The following is a 17,561-nucleotide window of genomic DNA, read 5'->3' as shown; positions in this document are numbered from 1 at the left end:
ACAAATGATTAAAAACTTGAACTGTATGGAAATGGTTAAATTTAAATTGCAGAAAAGTTAGAATTTTAAATCTAAATAAATGTTAAAAATTTGTGTGAAAACATAATGCTTAATAATAATAATTATTATATTAAGCATTAATAATAATAATAATAATTATTATTATTATTATTATTCTTAGCCTGCCTCGCCTCTCATTGGGCACTACAGGTCATTTGTTATTAATTAATCACAAAGCAAATTACATTTATAAATACAATTTGTTGTTGGTTTTTCCAACTTATATTGAATAGTTATATTAGTGAAAACAAGTTTGAATAGTAATGTGAATATATATATGAAAAAGTGAGTTATTTACATATTTATATAAGGCATGCTGCCTTTTACATATTGTCAGGTTTTAACCTGGTATGACTTGTATGATGGTCTTGTTGTCATTGACGAAGCTGACAATCTGCCTTACTTCCTGGAGACCATAGAAATCCATTAGGTAACCTCTGAGACCTTTACTATGGAGTAGGGCGGTGTTGGCTGGAGATCTAAGCGACTTGATGAGTGGGCATGAAGTGATGTAATGGACGGCATCTGCTGTGCTGGCGGGTGATCCACAACTGCACTTGACGTATAAATGTAGAAACCTCTCTAAATATTGGGGGAACCTTCCATGATTGGAAAGGGCCTGAACCGTGTAGTGGTTCGAGTAAACTCTTGACAGCCTGACGATCGGGAAGATTGTGAAGGTGTATCTTCCGGTGTCCCCTTGTTCCCCTCTTTCTTGCCATTGTGACATGAAAGCCTCTTGGATGTGATGCTTGGCTGCTCTCGTGGAGATTGGAAGGGAGATATCTAAGTCTTGGCGAGATGTGGCTGCCTTTGCGAGAGTGTCTGCCCGTTCGTTCCCTCTTGTCCCTTGATGACCTCTTACCCAGTGAAGGGTGACTTGCTTTGTATTACTCAGAGTAGAGACAAGCTCTTTTAGGGATTGAATATGCACTGGAATCTTTCCTGTCTTATTCATACTCTGTAGGATGCTCATACTGTCTGTGTAGATAGATATCTAGAACTGCTTGCCCAGAGGGCTGCTTTCCTAAGTGCTAGGGATTCCACTTGAAGAACTGAGGCATGATTGCTGACTCTGAAGTGATCTTGAAAAATTTCTTGACTATTGTGGAAGACTGCGAAAGCAGCGCCTACTCTTGTGTCGTCTTTAGACCTGTCGGTAAAGATCTCTAAACCCTGATCGGATGGGGGATGTTTGTCCCATCGGAAGTCTCTGAGAGAGACTGGATGTAAAGATGTTGTACTGAAGCAGGGTTCTAAAAGTGCTTCTTCGAGGAGAATGGAACCCTCTAATGTCGCTGATTCTTTGAAGTGCAGAAGTCTGTATGTGACTCGCTCGAGTTCTGCTTTGAGATCTAATGGGAGTGTGCCGGCTAGGATCTGGAGGGCGGCAGTGGAGGTGGTAGTAAAAGCTTTTGTAATCTTTAACAGGGCGATCCTCTGGATTTGTTGTAGTTTTTGTCTTTGTCTTTCTGTGCCTTGCATCCATACGGGGCAGCCGTACAGAATCATTCTTTCGACTCCCCTTAGGTACAGGTCTTTCATTAGTCTACCTTTTAAGTTCCATTTGGACTCTATTATTTGGTTTAAAGTATTTATTATCTTGCAAGTCTTGTTCCTTATATCTGATAGGTGGGGAACCCACGTTAGTTTGCTACCCAATAGGAAGCCGAGGTATCTGAGAGTGCCCTGGTTCTTTAATGTTTGGCCGTGCCATTTTATCCTGGGGGAACTGTTAATTATCATGTTGCCCTTTGGAAAGATTATCATCTTAGTTTCATTTATACTAAAATCTAGTTTATACTTTGAGCTCCACACAGAAATGATGGAGAGAGCTTTCTCTGCTTTCCGTTATATAATAAGTTTGTTACCCCCGTTAATTACTAAGATGAAGTCGTCAGCATAAGCTTGAAGACTTGCTGTGTCTTCCAAATCTAATTCTAAAACTGTATTAGCTCTGATATTCCACAGGGTCGGGCCGATGTTAGACCCCTCTGGCGCTCCTCTTTGGTAAGTGTGTGTGATGTTAACACCGTCTCTTTGGTAAGTTATAACTCTATCGTGAAGATAGCTGCTTATTAGCCTGTAGATGTTCTTGGGGCATCTGAGTCTTATTAATTGTTCCTTTAGACCTGGCCACCAGAGCCTGTTAAAGGCCGAGGTGACGTCGAGAGCTATAACGCATGTGTGTAGCCCATTCGTTTTGTTCTCGTTGATGATCCTTTGTAGGTTCTCAAGGGCATCTATCATGTTTTGACCTTTTCTAAATCCATATTGTGCTTTGTGCAGTAGGTTATTTGAGTCTAAATGATGTACTTGACGCTGTGTCAGAAGCTTATCGAGAACTTTGCCCCAGGCCGAGAGGAGGCAGATCGGCCTATAGGCGCTGGGGTCTTTGAGGTTATTTCCTTCCTTTTTGAAGAGAACTAACTCTGCATTTTTCCATGCATGTGGAAAATATCCTGTATGAAGGCAGGCATTGGATACGTGGGTTAAGAAATCCTCATTGGCTAGTTGCAATTCATCTACGAAGTCTATGTTAAGCCTGTCCAACCCTGGCACTTTGCCTCTCTTTGTGCTTTCTATTGCTTTTCTTATCTCTATGTTCGTAAAGTCTACATAATGTGGAGTGTCTATGGGACTTGTTGCTTTCTGTCTTATTAGTCTGTGCTCATCTGTGTCATTGACGCTTGGATCGTCGGGAAAGTGGAAACTTAGAATTTCTTTTAATGTATCTTCTATGGTGGAAGTTAGGATGCCATCACCCTTTTGGATGGCACTTAGTTGGAGGGGACCTAATCTTTTGCCCTTGGCAATATCATAATAAGTGCCAAAGGGAGATGTGATCTGTAGGCTTTGCCAAAATGCGTAAGAGCATAATGCTTAAGAGCAAAAACTGATAAGAATTTGAAATGTGCAATGCTTGGTTCAAATGTGACTTGTACTATAAGTTTTTCATACATTTTCATTTTGAAAATTTCTTATAGCAAAAGAATTTCAGATCAGAAGGGGAAAATTTTTCTATGTGTAGAGTTATAAGATAAGGAATGGCAAGAAGTTATAAGATAGTTAATTGCTATCTTCAACATCTATTATGATTTTATGATGTTATGTAATTTAAGATATCACAAACTCATGTAGAAACTTTCGTATTTCTTCTTTAATCAGCATTTTTTCCTTGTTTTGACATATTGCTGTAAAATTAAGCAAAAGAACTCCAAGAAATGTTCCAAGGATATGGAATGTTTCAAAGAAATGTGAAGCTCTTTTTACAGTTTTATGAATGAGGTTATCTTCAAACTCTGAAATTGCAAGAATGAAAAGGGAATGCTAGGGAAAACTGTATCCTTAACACAAAGACCTTTAAAAGTGATAAGTGGTTAAGATTCCAGAGACATCAAACTTGACATTTCACCCCAACCTTTCAGCTTGGAAAACGGGAGAAAAATGCGTAGGCACTAAAGTTGAAATCCCTGTCCTTTAAAACAGAGAATACCAAGGCCAATGTAATGCTCATCCCATCTTGCTTAAAATAGATTGTGTTTCCTATAATGTTTAATACTGGAATACAATCCTGTATTGTTTAGTGAATATTGTTTATCGAAGTCACTGATATTTAGAACTACACGAGTTTTCAGAGTATAATTTAAAAGAAAAATTTTAAAAAGCACTTGCATATGAAACCTGAGATAAAATTTTGTTTTTTTGACTGAACTATGTACTATTATCAAATTTTTAGATTAATTATCAGAAAAAACTGCAAATTAAAAATCTGTTTATTTTTCTATTTTTAATCTCATCCAAGTAAATAACAAGAAATAGTGCACTTAAAAAATATCCTCATGCTTAAATTCTGTTAGTAAAAGCTTTTAAAATATTTAAAATGAAAGTTCTTTAATCCTTAGCGCTCTGTTGGCTCCGCTACGGAGCCGTCCGTCATTTGTTCCATAATTCCGTACGCTCCGTTGCGGAGCCGTCCATCATTTGTTCCATAACTCCTAATGTTTTTAGCATGATTAGGCTTAAGAGATGTTACAGAATCATCGGCATTGGCAATTGTTATCTGTAGTTAAAACATGCTCAGTCTTGCTACTGTTACGATTGAAACATTATTTGACCCATTTTATGGTTAGCAACATAGAGAAAAATAATTGTTGTGATGAGAATATAGAGTTGAATGATAGTGAAGATGTGTTTGATTTTTCATTGTTAGAAGATATTGTGGAAGACAATGTTGATTATAATTCTGACACTTCAAGTAGTGGTTCCGAAATTATACTACCAAAGAGACGACAAATGGTAGTTATTGAAAGTGAAAGCGAAGAGTCGCCAGAAGACTTAGATGAATGGAACAATGTCATGGAAGAATTTGATATTCTGGATAGAATACATTTTAGTGTATCGCCAAAGGTCATTGGACCACAAATTCCTACAAATATTGTACGGCCGACACAATATTTCAAATTATTTTTCACAAATGAACTGGTAAATGAAATTATAAAAGAAACGAACAATTACGCAGAAAATGTTCTAAAGAATAAAGAAATATCTAGGAATTCTATTTGGAAAACATGGCATGCGGTGGAAGAGGATGAGTTTTGGGCTTTTATTGGAGTTATTATCAATATGGGTACGATACGCCTGGCAAATATGCAGGATTATTGGTCAGTTAAGGAGAATAGTCACATCCCTGTCTTTGGTAAAATATTTACAAGAAAAAGATTTATGCAGATATTCTGGATGCTGTATTCCGCTGCGAAAATGTTGCAGAGTTGCTGGTAGGCAGTGGTACAAAAACGTGCAGAGCGCTAAGGGTTAAACCTGCTCTTCATTCTTAAATTAAAGTTTGAATTACAACACATCATCTAGAAAATGCACTCGCAAGTTATCTCACAGTCATAGGCCTAATCATTTATAAAATTCATGTCAATGAGTGATCATTTATGCCAGGAGTAATTAGCTTCTTTAATTATACTTCATGTATTAATTATAATAAAGTCAATTTTTTCATGTTTTAAATGTACCATAAGAAGTAGGTAGGTAGTATTTTCTTCCATACATGTTAGCTATTAAATCATTGCTTATACAAATATTGGTTTATTAAAAAAAATATTAGTATTCATTAGATAGGATTATTTTAGTCGTTGCACAAGAACTAGTTGCTCAATTTAGCTTCATTTCAATTTTAATCTAGAGCACCCCTGGAAATTGATCTGAGGCTCTCACAACCACTCTTTCCCTACCTCCAATTTCTTGGTGTTAGTTACTTGACTATGGCAAAGCACACAAGGGCTATCTGCCAAGAGAGAAGGTTGAATTTGTGAAAGACCATGTAAGGGAAACTGGCTCATATTCATGTCACACATAAGTAAAATTACAAAAACCAAGCATTCGGCTAGCCCATTCATCTGGAATCAAACCAGGTCAAGCTGCCAGTATGCAGCAGTCCGAACCATTTGGACACTGATGGGGCCCTCCAAGTCCTCAAGATTTTCAAATTGACAGATTTTTAATTGGTACTGTTCTGCAAAACCATTATACATGCTGATATGAAATTTTTTGGCCAAACAAGTGGTTCAAACTATGTGTTGTAACCCCAAAGTGGAGTCGCATGGTAGATAAAAATCCTAAACAAGCTAAATTGATTGTATAACTAAGGGTTGACATTATGACTGCATTTAGCAAAATTAGTTTTTGATGCCATTTACATTTTCATGGGGCTGCTCTGCCATAAAGGTTTAATATTACTGTATTGGAGGAATCTATCAGTTAAATTAACACAATAGCTGGTAAAAAAAATGGGATGGGGGATGTATCAATTTATTTTATAATTCAAAACAGCGAGCATATATTGCAATACATGCCTAAAAGCATTAACACTCTGCCTTTCCTCTCTTTTTATCTCTTCATATGTGTAAGATTAAAAAGAAATAATTAAATTAAAATTCTAACTCTAATTTGTAATAGTCTCTTAATTTTCCATTTCAGTTTGGTTATTTGACCTTTCTTAAAAAATAAGAAGTGCTTATAGTAAGTGCATCATTTCAAAATTGATCTACGTTATGATTATTGGATAATGCTGATGTCTCAGATGCTTCAAGTAATAATGATTGCAGATTTGGGGATCTAAACAACTTATTAACCAATGGGGACAAATCTAAACTGCTACATCATTCTGAACAGAAATTTCATCTTGTCACATCATATTTGCTCTCTTTTTCTCAGTCTAACAAGATTTCTGTCACTGCTTTCTTTACTGCAATGCCTTAAAAATATAAAATTCATTCGAGCATGGATATATTTAACACCAATTTATCAGCAATACATCCAAATTGTTTGTGAATGAAGAAATATTAGAATGACCATGATTGCAACTACTTTATGCATTTATATGTCATCAATGTCCAAATTATTTCATTATTATAAATTGTTTCATTGTTATTATTATAAATTGTTTCATTATTATTATTATAAATTGTTTCATTATTATATATCTTATTGTTATCTTAAATTATATCTCATTATTATATAAATCTAAAGACAATATGTAATAATAAAGTGGTATGAAGAGAGAATTTAACATTCATAATTATAGAGGTGGTAATACACTGATGGCATAGTAGCAGGCACAACTTATGGCATCACGCAGTACAAGTGGGCAGTCAGCACCCCACAATTTTCATTTTGACATATTTTTTAATTATGAATGGAAGTAGCCAAGCAAAGAGACGTCCTTTTTGCAAAGCTTAGACGGCAAAAGAGAATACATGTATCGTGGCCAGAGCGTACATAATCTCAAAATGCTTTGTTTTAATCCTGCACAGCGATTGGGCAAGAATTTTCACAATGTGGAGAAATGCTGACGCAAAATGGTGCAATATGTATTGTTGAAGAGGGTTGTATTTAAATTGAAAGGGCTTATAACGTCTTGTATGCTTGTTATCATAAACTGAGCTCAACGTTAGAAGACTGTTTTGTAAATAATCACCAAGTCTTTAGGGTCGTCCACACGAATATGCTTGCAATGTAGTTGCTGCAGTTTTTTTTTTTTTTTTTCCATTGCTGTAAATTCACATTATGCAGAGAACGTAAAACTGAGTTTGCTTATGTTCAGCTATTTCATCCGCAACAATGAACGAACAATCAATAGCTAACTGAGTTCTTATCATGTGCCACAATTGGAAGAAACTTCTTGTTTACACTTTTCAATATGGCGTCAGAACCGCATAGCGATAAGTTTTTTTTTAAAGAGATTGTAACTGACCACAGGAATAAAATCATCAGTATTGTTTACAGCATCCTCAGTTCTCTCAGACCATATAGATCGGTGTAAATTTCAAAGTCTCATTAAAGGGAAAAAACTGTATATTTATGCAGCAATGTTTCGATCAGTATATCCATATGCTTCACTTGTATATAACGCCATAAGTAATAGGAACATAATTAAATTACAGTTTCCAAATTTTCTGCCTTACAAAATTCTCCTTAATTATTATAAATGTTCGTTATTTCATGTGTAACAAGAAGCTCTATAAGTATCCCAATATTTGACTGTGAGAGAGTATTCAATAAAATAAAGTTATGAAATTTTTTAGGACAGTTGTTAAGTTGCGGCACTCATTTATTGAATATTAATTATGCCTTTGTGATGACTTCTACCTGTTGCGTAATTTTTTCATAGAAACTTATATGACAGATAGCTGAGTGGTCAGCGTGCGGAACTGCAGAGGGAACAATTGCAATTTCGAACCTCACCTGTAGCAATTGTTAATTAACATTAGCTTTTCTCATTTTGAAAGGTGTTTCTTATGTTTAATCATGAATCATTTTATTCTTATTTGATGTATTTATTATTATTTTTATTTTTTCCATTTCTTATTTTTTATTGTTATTATTATTGCTTTCAATTTAGTTTAAAAATGTGCGCTGTAAATAGAAACCATTAACCCATTATGTAATACTATATTTGCATCTCTTGTAAAATTTATTTCTTTATTTTTGCCTCATTGCATATTTTATTCTCTACATAATTTTACATAAACTATCCAAAATTTGAACCTTATTCTAATTTAAAAAAAAAAAAAAGAAAAAAAAGAAAAAAAAAAAGAAAGAAAGAAAAGAAAAGAAAAGAAAGAATAATAACAAAAGAAAAAAATCTGAAAGCTTTCATATATTACTCCGAAAAGGTGTTCCCCCCCCCCCCATTTACAGGCACATACTCGCTTTCAGAGCATTTGGGTTAACATCACATTTTTCTACAAATCTTTAAAAACAGCATATCTTTAGAAATTTTATTGAATGAACATTTTTCTTTTTACCGTAATTTCCGGAAGAAACGCCGCGGCGCTTACGTGTTTAAAACTTAAATTTTCAGTGGGTGCGGCATTTCTACCCATGCGGCGTTTAGGTGCACTAAAAATAAAATATTTCCTATGATGGTCATTGTACATAGTTTGGATGGCCTTGTCATTGTGCATAGACTGGTGCTGTCCCCACACAAAAGAACACTCAGTTGCTTTTTGTGAACGTTATTTTGTTTACATTCTTTCCCTTGAACGAACCTACATGCCTTATTCACCCTAAACGAGATCTCAGAACAGTAACATTCTTCCCCCTTTCAAATCAACATTCTCATCAGTTCGAATAGTGTCTCTCCTCTGCCATTCGATGAATCTTCCAGGGCCCATCCTCTCCCCACCCCTGCCTTTTCTGCAATTTTTTTCAAAGGCGGACACAACTCCACGTCTAGCAATAACGAACTCTGACGTATTTCCCCTTCAGCATGAATGGATTTTTCTTGGCATTCTGCCAGATACAGATCCCATCAGTTTGGGTACAAGTACTTGTTGGATAGTTTTTAAGTAAGAAGGGAGCGGAAGATTTTTGAAAATGTCCCTAAACGGCACAGAAGCTATACTGCTGGTTTTAAGCTTAGTGTAATTTCACGTGCTGAACAAATTGGAAATCGAGCAGCAGCTCGAGAGTTTGAAGTGGACGACAGATGTATTCGACGTTGGAGACCTGAAAAAGAACTTCTTAAAAATATGCCACAACAGAAACGAGTCAAAAGAAGTGGTACTGTAAGGTGGCCAAATTGAGAGGACGACCGTGCAAACTGGATAAAGGAGCAACGAGGAAAGGGAATGGCAATTTCGACTGTAAAAATTCGCTTACAAGCAAAATTTATAGCAAAACGAATAAACATAAATGATTTCAAAGGAGGTGTAGCAGATTTATGAAAAGAAAAAATATTTCTGTGCGTACTAGAACAACAGTCGGGCAACAATTACCAATTGACTGGCAGTATAAAAAGTCATCTTTTCTAAAATATGTGACAGCTATTATTGACAAAAAAAACTTCTTGGGTCGCAGATAATAAATATGGATGAAACGCCGTTAGCTTTCGACTCTCCTGCAAATAGAACTGTTGATGAAACTGGTGCAAAAACTGTATCTATGTTTATGACGGGGCATGAAAGAACGTCATTTACATGTGTGTTAGCTTGTGCCGCAAACGGTGACAAGCTAAAGCCGATGATCATTTTTAAACGAAAAACTATTCCGAAGGGAGATGGTATGTCATATATGAGGATTTAGGTTGAGTTTTTGCATCTATACAGCCCACGACGATGTCATGCGCAATTTAATCTATTGCAGCGTTTACGCTGAAGTGGCGTTTCTGTGTAATTTTAATTTTTTTCCCGCCATTTTTCTCGAGTGCGGCGTTTACGCTGATGCGGCCTTTCTTCCGGAAATTACGGTAATTTATTTGTTTCATAATATATGCAGAATAATCAAATTATAAAACACTTTCCTTATTAGACAGATTCCATTGCATGTACCCCCATACTACACATAAACAAGCAAGCCAAGGGAAGGGGGAAAATTAAAAAATACGAAGCTTACCTTATTATGTGGTGGATGGTGTTTCTCTTTATATACTGTTTTGTAAATTTAAATTTTGTACAGTTTTATAAATTTTAACATCCAAAACAATTGTTCTATATTAAGTATAGAACAATATAAGATCATATGCAATAATTACTACTAAATATCATTACTGTGCAATTGAAAGTTCATGTTAATACCTATATTGTAGTAGGTAATTATGTGAATATGTGCAAACATAAGTAAAAATTTTCTAGCAGGAGTAATCAAGGTGAACATACATCATTATAATCAGACAATATATATTGCGTTGTGAAAAAAAAAATTGCAGGTAACCCATTCTATGACTAAGGTACAGTGTCAAATTAATTACAATACAAGGTAAGTAAAATCAAACTAACGTTTATTTATGGTGATAAAGGGATTTGGTTACATTGCTGATAGTGTCATGATAAATCACAATTTTCACTACAATTATTAAGAGGTGGCTGGTTAACAACTTTAGCTGAAGAACACAAAAATTAAACATACTTTTAACATTACTAACATAACCAATGAGTGGAGAGCCCTCCTTTCAAGATACACCAGGAGATTATTTTATTTCACATGAATGAAGAAGCCATAATGCCTAATATGCAAAAGGAATAAACAAAATTAAATTTTAGTGGTAGGATTCTTGAAGGACGGCTGTCTCCCTGGGACGGCTCATCCAGCAGAAATCATTGATAGGAACCATTTCGGCTACGAAAGCGAGAAGGTAGAGGTCAGTAGCTATCAAATTTCCAAACCACCACAATTTTCTTTAAAAACCTTCTAAGAGTGTCACATGATTTTTTCTGTTCAATAATTCTATTGGCTAAATACAGACTTCGCTCGTGTCTTCATTTGGATGACTTTTTGCCTGTGAAATGCGTCTCGTTGTGTCGTTGTCTCATTACATTGCTAGCGTACTCGTGTGGAGCGCAGAAAAAATGCTACAGCCTTTAAAGTACTACAAAGTCAGGAGAAGGGTATAAAGAACACTCAGTTAACTCAAATTTAATGGATGGCACCAACTTATGCTTGCAAAAGCCAGCAATTTTGGCTTCACTCAAAAAGGTAAAGAGTAACTTAAAATTAAATTAAGTTTGGTCTAATGGCTCCACAGGTTAATTATCACACAAGCTGGCTGTGACTTGAAAAGTCAGTGTAGCAAGCCTAAATGGCAAGAATAGCTTAATACCACAGAAGTCTAATCACTATGTAATCAAAGTTAGTAATATGGCCTTCAGGCAGAACACACTATGATTTCACCTTACAAAACCTTAAATACTAACTTCTTTCTACCTCATTTGAATACATGCACACTAGTCATTTTGCATTTGGTTGAAAGCAAGAGCGATAGGAAAGTTGTGTAAATATAAAATAACTGTTGAGTAAATTAAATAACTTCCCACAGGCTATTACTAATTAAGTTAGAAATTTTGTTAGTGGTTGTCTTTTATATCTTATTTTTTACATATATATTGTCTTTTGAAATTTTTAGAATGTTGCAATATAATGAAACGTTTTGATATCTTAGTTTTAATAAGTTTTGTTTTTTAATAATTATTTATGCATTTAGATATAAATTTTAAAACTTTTACAAAGCTTTAAAATGATATTTTAACTAACAGAGTAAAATTAGAGTCAGAAAAGGACAGAGGAAATAAAGAAATAACACCCGAAAAGGCAAGGGATCATATGTATATTTTGTGGAAAAATCAGAAAGATATCCTGCAGTGCTTATACAGAATCCTTGCTCAAGAAGAAAAACAGCAGAATGTTGCAGTTGATATATTTTTCCTGAGTTCAGTTATTGTACCTCCTTCAAGATTTCGGCCGGTATGATTATTCATGTTGTTCATATTAACAAGTATTATTATTAATATTTTCATATTCAATGTGATTTATATTCATCAGTATAATTATTCATGTTGCATAATTATTAACATTGCCACATTCAACATTCTTATTTACGTCTTTAGTTATTCACGTTGTGTGATTATTAGTGTTTGCCAGTATGGTTATTCACAGTATCATTCTGTAATTGTTCCATAGCAGATTCTTTCATTTAAATTTCCTTAATTAATAGAGTTATTTCAGTATTTAGTAATGGAAGAACATGCAAGTCTATGAGAAATTTTAGCTTTGTTGTTTGTCTTTTGTATTTTATAATCTTAAAAAATGTTATTTATTTAATTATTTCCAGCTGATTGTTATGAAAGGTAAAAAATATGCTGATCAACAAACCCTGAAATTCAAAGATATTCTCAGTGATTGTAAACTTATCCAAAATATATGGAGACTTGCTAAGCGTGTAGATATTGATGAAAATGAAAAGGTAGTTTTTAAGCATTTAATTATTTTTTTAAAAACCTTTTAGTGGATTTCTTTATTTCTTTTTTCATTCATCTCTTTATTTCATAGGCATTAATAAATAAAATTCCTGGCAAATCTGAAGGAGACAAGTTTAATTATGTGTATCAATCTTTACAAAGGCATGTAGCTGAACTGTTTGATTGTGAGCAAAGTAAAGAAAACTTTTCAAAAGGCATCAAACAAGTAAGCTAGTATTCACTGTATGCTTATTCTTTTAAAAAATTCATAATTTGTTCTTAAATGATCAGCTTTGAGTTAAAATTTAGCCATTTTTTCCCACTGTTGTTTGATATTATAAAACATAATGCAAGTCAAGCTTTCTTTATATACTAGCATTTAATTTTAGAAATGAAATAAAAATGTATTAATTTTACTTTTCTTTTTATTCAACTGTTTCAACAACTATTTCTTTTTATTCAACTTATAAATTAGTTAGGAACAGTTTAACATGACCTACTTGTATATGTTGAAAAACTTGCATGGAATATTGCACTAATAACTTGTTAGCTCAGTAAGAAATGTACTTGTGAACCATTTTATTTATTAGTTTAACATGACTTATTCATATGTCTTGGAAATTACACAGAATATTGCTTATGTGTTAAGGCTCAGTGTGATCACACATTTGGGCAGAAAGCAGCAACCAATCTGAAGCGAGTTCGGATGCAGTATTTTCCGGAGACCATGCAAGTTGACTCAACTTCGAAGTCTTGCCACATCGGTTTCAAATACAGCGAAAATTGTTTAGGGACTGAAATATTTTTTGTGCTTAAGAATATGGAAAATATATATACAGTCAAAAGTCCTTAATCCGGACCTCAAAGCTACAAACTTTCTGCGCATGCGTTGACGCATGCGCATAGGAGTTAACGCATGCGTGTAATACTTTTACGCATGCGCAATAATACGTTTGCGCGTGCGCGTTTAATGTATACCGAACGGTATAAGCTAAGCTAAAATTATCTAATTATCTACTTCAGTTAATGTTGCAGATTGCGTTGTTCCTTAATCTTCGAATTGGATCCGGCTTATTATTTTTTGCAGACTGTTAGAGCAATTTTATAAAAGTAATCTTGAACTTTCAATTATGTCAAATAGAATTTCCGATTCTGGAGCTGTCAAAGGATCTATCTACAAAGCAAAAGCGTGTTTATTATCATTTTGTCATAACTTTTATGGACCTGCTTTATACAAATCGCAAATTTGAAACATGCAATAATTAAAACATCCATATAAAAGTATCTAATACAGTCAAAAGTCTTTAATTCGGACGTCCATAATCCGGAATGATCTATAATCTGTACCTCAAAGCTACGAACTTTCTCTGCATGCATCAACGCATAATGCGTTAAGGCATGTGCATAATACTTTTACGCATGCGCATAATACCTTTACGCATGCACGTTTAATGTATAATGGATGGTATAAGCTAAGTTAAAATTATCTAATTATCTATTTTAGTTAATTCTGCAGATTGCGTTGTTCCTTACTCTTCGAATTGGATCCGGCTTATTATTTTTTGCAGGCTGTTAGAGCAATTTTATAAAAGTAAGCTTGAACTTTCGATTATGTCAAAAAGAATTTCCGATTCTGGAGCTACCAAAGGATCTACAAAGTGAAAGCATGTTTCGATGTCCATCAAACAAAAAGTGGAATTGCTGCACAAAAAAAAAAAAAAAAAAAAAAAAAGGATAAAGGCATATCTTTTGTTTTTCTAACCATTCCAAAATCTGTTTATCAATTTCACGCTGCTCTGTGGGGGAAGGGGGGACTTCGAGGCGCGCAATGAACTGGAAGTTGATCTGTCAGCACTCTCCTTATCTTCAGGGCAGATGTTTTTATTTTATTTGGCTTATAATTCCTTACTAAATGTAGTATTTCATCTCGATGTACTCTGTCTTTGATATGATTTAAATCAAATTCCTCGTCATTATAAATATCACGAGTACACATCAAATAGTTTTCTGGTTGCAATTTTCTAATTTCGGCTATGCGTAATGTATGCTTTACGCATGCGCGCTGGAAGAAATCTTTAATAAAGTAAACGAATAAATATTCAGTTTTTTTTTTTTTTAATTTTGATACCCTTTAGATCATATTTGCTCTTTATTTCATAAATTACGGTTTCATATTTTTAATTTTATAATTACTGCATGCCATCTTACCAGATTTAAACTGATGATGTATAATCCGGTAAAATTGATCCGGAATTGCCAAAGTCCCGATGAGTCCGGATTAAAGACTTTTGACTGTATATATAAATTCAACAAAATTAAGTTTATTAGAGTACGTAGATATGTGCATGTATTTTAAAAAAATCAATGAAACAAAAACATCCACTAGAACTTAATTTAATACAAAATTTTCAAGTTTTTTGGAAAAAAAAAAAAAAAAAAAAAAAAAAAGAAACCTTTATTGAGTTTTTGGAAAATAATCTGATATTTTTCTTTGCATTGTCTTTTTTAGCATCAACATATTGTTTGATGTTATCCGTTTTGTTATTCATTTTACCATTGAAATGTATATCTAAATAACTGCGCATGTGTCTCATGATGTTCTTCATTTTGGATAATGTGGGAACAGGAACTGCATTTCATTTATATATCATAGTCATTTCATTTTCATCACTGGAATCTGCATCATTGATATTTTTTAAGCTTTGAACATACTTCAAATTGTCTTTGTCTTCCATAATTGGAGCTGTCTTTGCCTGCCTCCTTATTATCATATACTGCAACAAATTCTTCCGATGAAGCAGTACTACAGTCCAATAATATAGAAACTTTCTCAAACATTTCATTAAGTGTTGGCTCAGTTACAATATCCTCCTCCTTCATTTCTTTTGGCGCGAGCTAAACTTGCTGATTTTTACACAAATTGCGATGTACTCATCACTGAATTCCAACTGATGAGAGATGATATGTTTTTGTGTGCCATTTGTATGGGTGGAGGGGGAAAGTAGCTTAGATAAACAAAATTAGTTCATGTCACAGTCTATTCCAAGGGTATTTCCAAGCCAAGTTAGCCTCCTTTTTATTAAACATGCGAAACCACCTCTCTTTCCTTACCTGCGTGGCTGGTATTTTGTTCATTCCCAGAAGGGAATTCTTTTTGTGTTAAAAGAAAAAAATGCATGAAAATACAGAGTAGTTTGTCAGGACCATTGAATTATTTCATGTTAACTGATATTTTGTCTTAAGCCTTTTCGCTTTAAGTGCATTTCCCGTATCTCTTTTCAAATGTTCAGTTAATACTGCAGTTTTTTAATTAATATACTTTCAAAAAGTCTTCTTGGGGAAAATATAAAGTGGAATAATCTTAATAAAAATTTCAGATGATAATTAAAATGAATGAGTTAATAGAGTACCATAATAAATTTTTTAAGAGAAAATTCTCAAGTTAACTATAATTATTGACCATAAATGAGGTACAGTTGATAACTTTTATGCAATAATCTAATACAGTAGATTGTTGTGAGAAAATTAGGATAGATTTCAAAATCCTAGATTTTGAATTTTACTTAAAATCTGCACCAATTTAAGGCTGCTCCTGTAGCTTAATGGATTAAATGTTAGCCTTTAGATCCAAAGATTGTAGATACAAATATCACCAAGAGCAATGTTATAACAGTGTTGGTATTTTTAAAAAATCAATTACATATAAATTTATTGTTGGTTTCTTAGTATTGCAGATACTCGTACGTTTTCCGGAAGATGAAGAGAAAGAAATGTCAGGTGATACTAGATCCTTGTTTTGTGGATTTGGGCCATGTTTTTACATCTTTGATTGTTATGTAAATGCACCAAATGTTTATCTACCATGCCTACTTTTTACTGTGCACAAGAAGTGTGCTTTTATTTTTCATTGACTACAAACATGTTTTTTGCCTTCAAAGTGGATTTTCTTATAACAACAATCATTATCCTTCTTATAATAATGAGCATTTGGCGCTGTTCATACGTCAATCTGTGTAAAAGCCGTTTCAAGAGATGCTAACAAAAGCACTATTGGCATTAGTATAAGGTTGCTTTTTTAACCTAAAAGTTTAGCAAGTGCTTACTTAGTTTTAAATAACTGGTGCTGAGTAAATCATTTATTTAAAAAAAAAAAAAAAATAGAAAACTCTTATTTTTACTGAAAGGAAGTTTACTACAGTCAAAAGTCTTTAATCTGGACTCGTCGGGACTTCGCTGATTCCGGATTATACATCATCAGTTTAAATCTGGTATGATGGCATGTAGAAATTATAAAATTAAAAATATGAAACCATAATTTATGAAATAAAGAGCAATTCTGATCTAAAGGGTATCAAAATTTACCAAAAAAAAAGCTTAATATTTATTTGTTTACTTCATTAAACATTTCTTTCAATGCGCGCATGCGTAAAGCATACATTATCCAGAGTCGAAGTTAGAAAATTGCAACCAGAAAACTATTTGATGCGTATTCGTGATATTTATAATGACGAGGAAATTGATTTAAATTATATCGGAGTACATCAAGATGAAACACTACATTTAGTGAGGAATTATAAGCCGAATAAAATAAAAACATCTATTCTGAAGATGAGGATAGGGCTGACAGATCAACTTCCAGTTCATTGCATGCCCCCCCCCTTTTCTGCGAGCCTTTATCTATTTTTTGCAGCAATTCCACTTTTTGTTTGATGGACATCGAAATATGTTTTCCCTTTGTTGATCCTTTGTCAGCTCCAGCCTCGGAAATTCTATTTGACATAATCGAAAGTTCCATAAAGGAAGGAATCCTACATAAAGGAAGAAGTAACATATGTTTAACAGAAATTGGATCCATTTTAATTAAAAAATAGAATTGCAAAAAACCAAGGCGCCACACAAAAATACATGTTTTCCCCCATTTCCTATATGAGGAGCCATCTAACGTGCATATGGCAACTTTTAAAATGAAGTTTCTGCAATGGTATGAATTTGATGTACGTGGAACATTAGTTTTTTCCTGCTTTTCATAATGGATAAATGTGAACACAGCTTTAAGAGACATGCCTGTGAACCTAAGAACATAACATATGATAAATGGAAACATTAAATACGTAAATGGTGCTGTGGTTTCCTTAAATATATTTTTATAATGAAGTGTCATAAAGATAATTTAAAAATATCCAAATCATTTTATTTATTAGTACATGTTTACTTGTTTTCAAAAATTGTGCAATATGTTGAGGATATTTTCTTCCC

General features: G+C 33.7%; 1 protein-coding gene across 1 annotated transcript in view; it reads left to right on the top strand.

The window, feature by feature from the left end:
- Polr1A (RNA polymerase I subunit RpI1) overlaps positions 1 to 17,561 on the top strand; it is a 150,626-nt gene that overhangs the window by 40,909 nt on the left and 92,156 nt on the right. The window contains exons 6-8 of the mRNA XM_085827699.1: positions 11,604 to 11,811; positions 12,179 to 12,310; positions 12,397 to 12,531. Coding sequence (XP_085683825.1) covers positions 11,604 to 11,811; positions 12,179 to 12,310; positions 12,397 to 12,531 — 475 coding nt within the window. The remainder of the gene's footprint in view (positions 1 to 11,603; positions 11,812 to 12,178; positions 12,311 to 12,396; positions 12,532 to 17,561) is intronic.

This window comes from Stegodyphus dumicola, chromosome 12 (genome assembly GCF_044657685.1).
Source record: "Stegodyphus dumicola isolate Sdum_Otavi_A_Nest chromosome 12, ASM4465768v1".
In the NCBI taxonomy this organism is placed as follows: domain Eukaryota; kingdom Metazoa; phylum Arthropoda; class Arachnida; order Araneae; family Eresidae; genus Stegodyphus; species Stegodyphus dumicola.
The sequence above is the reverse complement of the archived record's forward strand: the minus strand, read 5'-3'. Positions and strand labels throughout refer to the sequence as shown.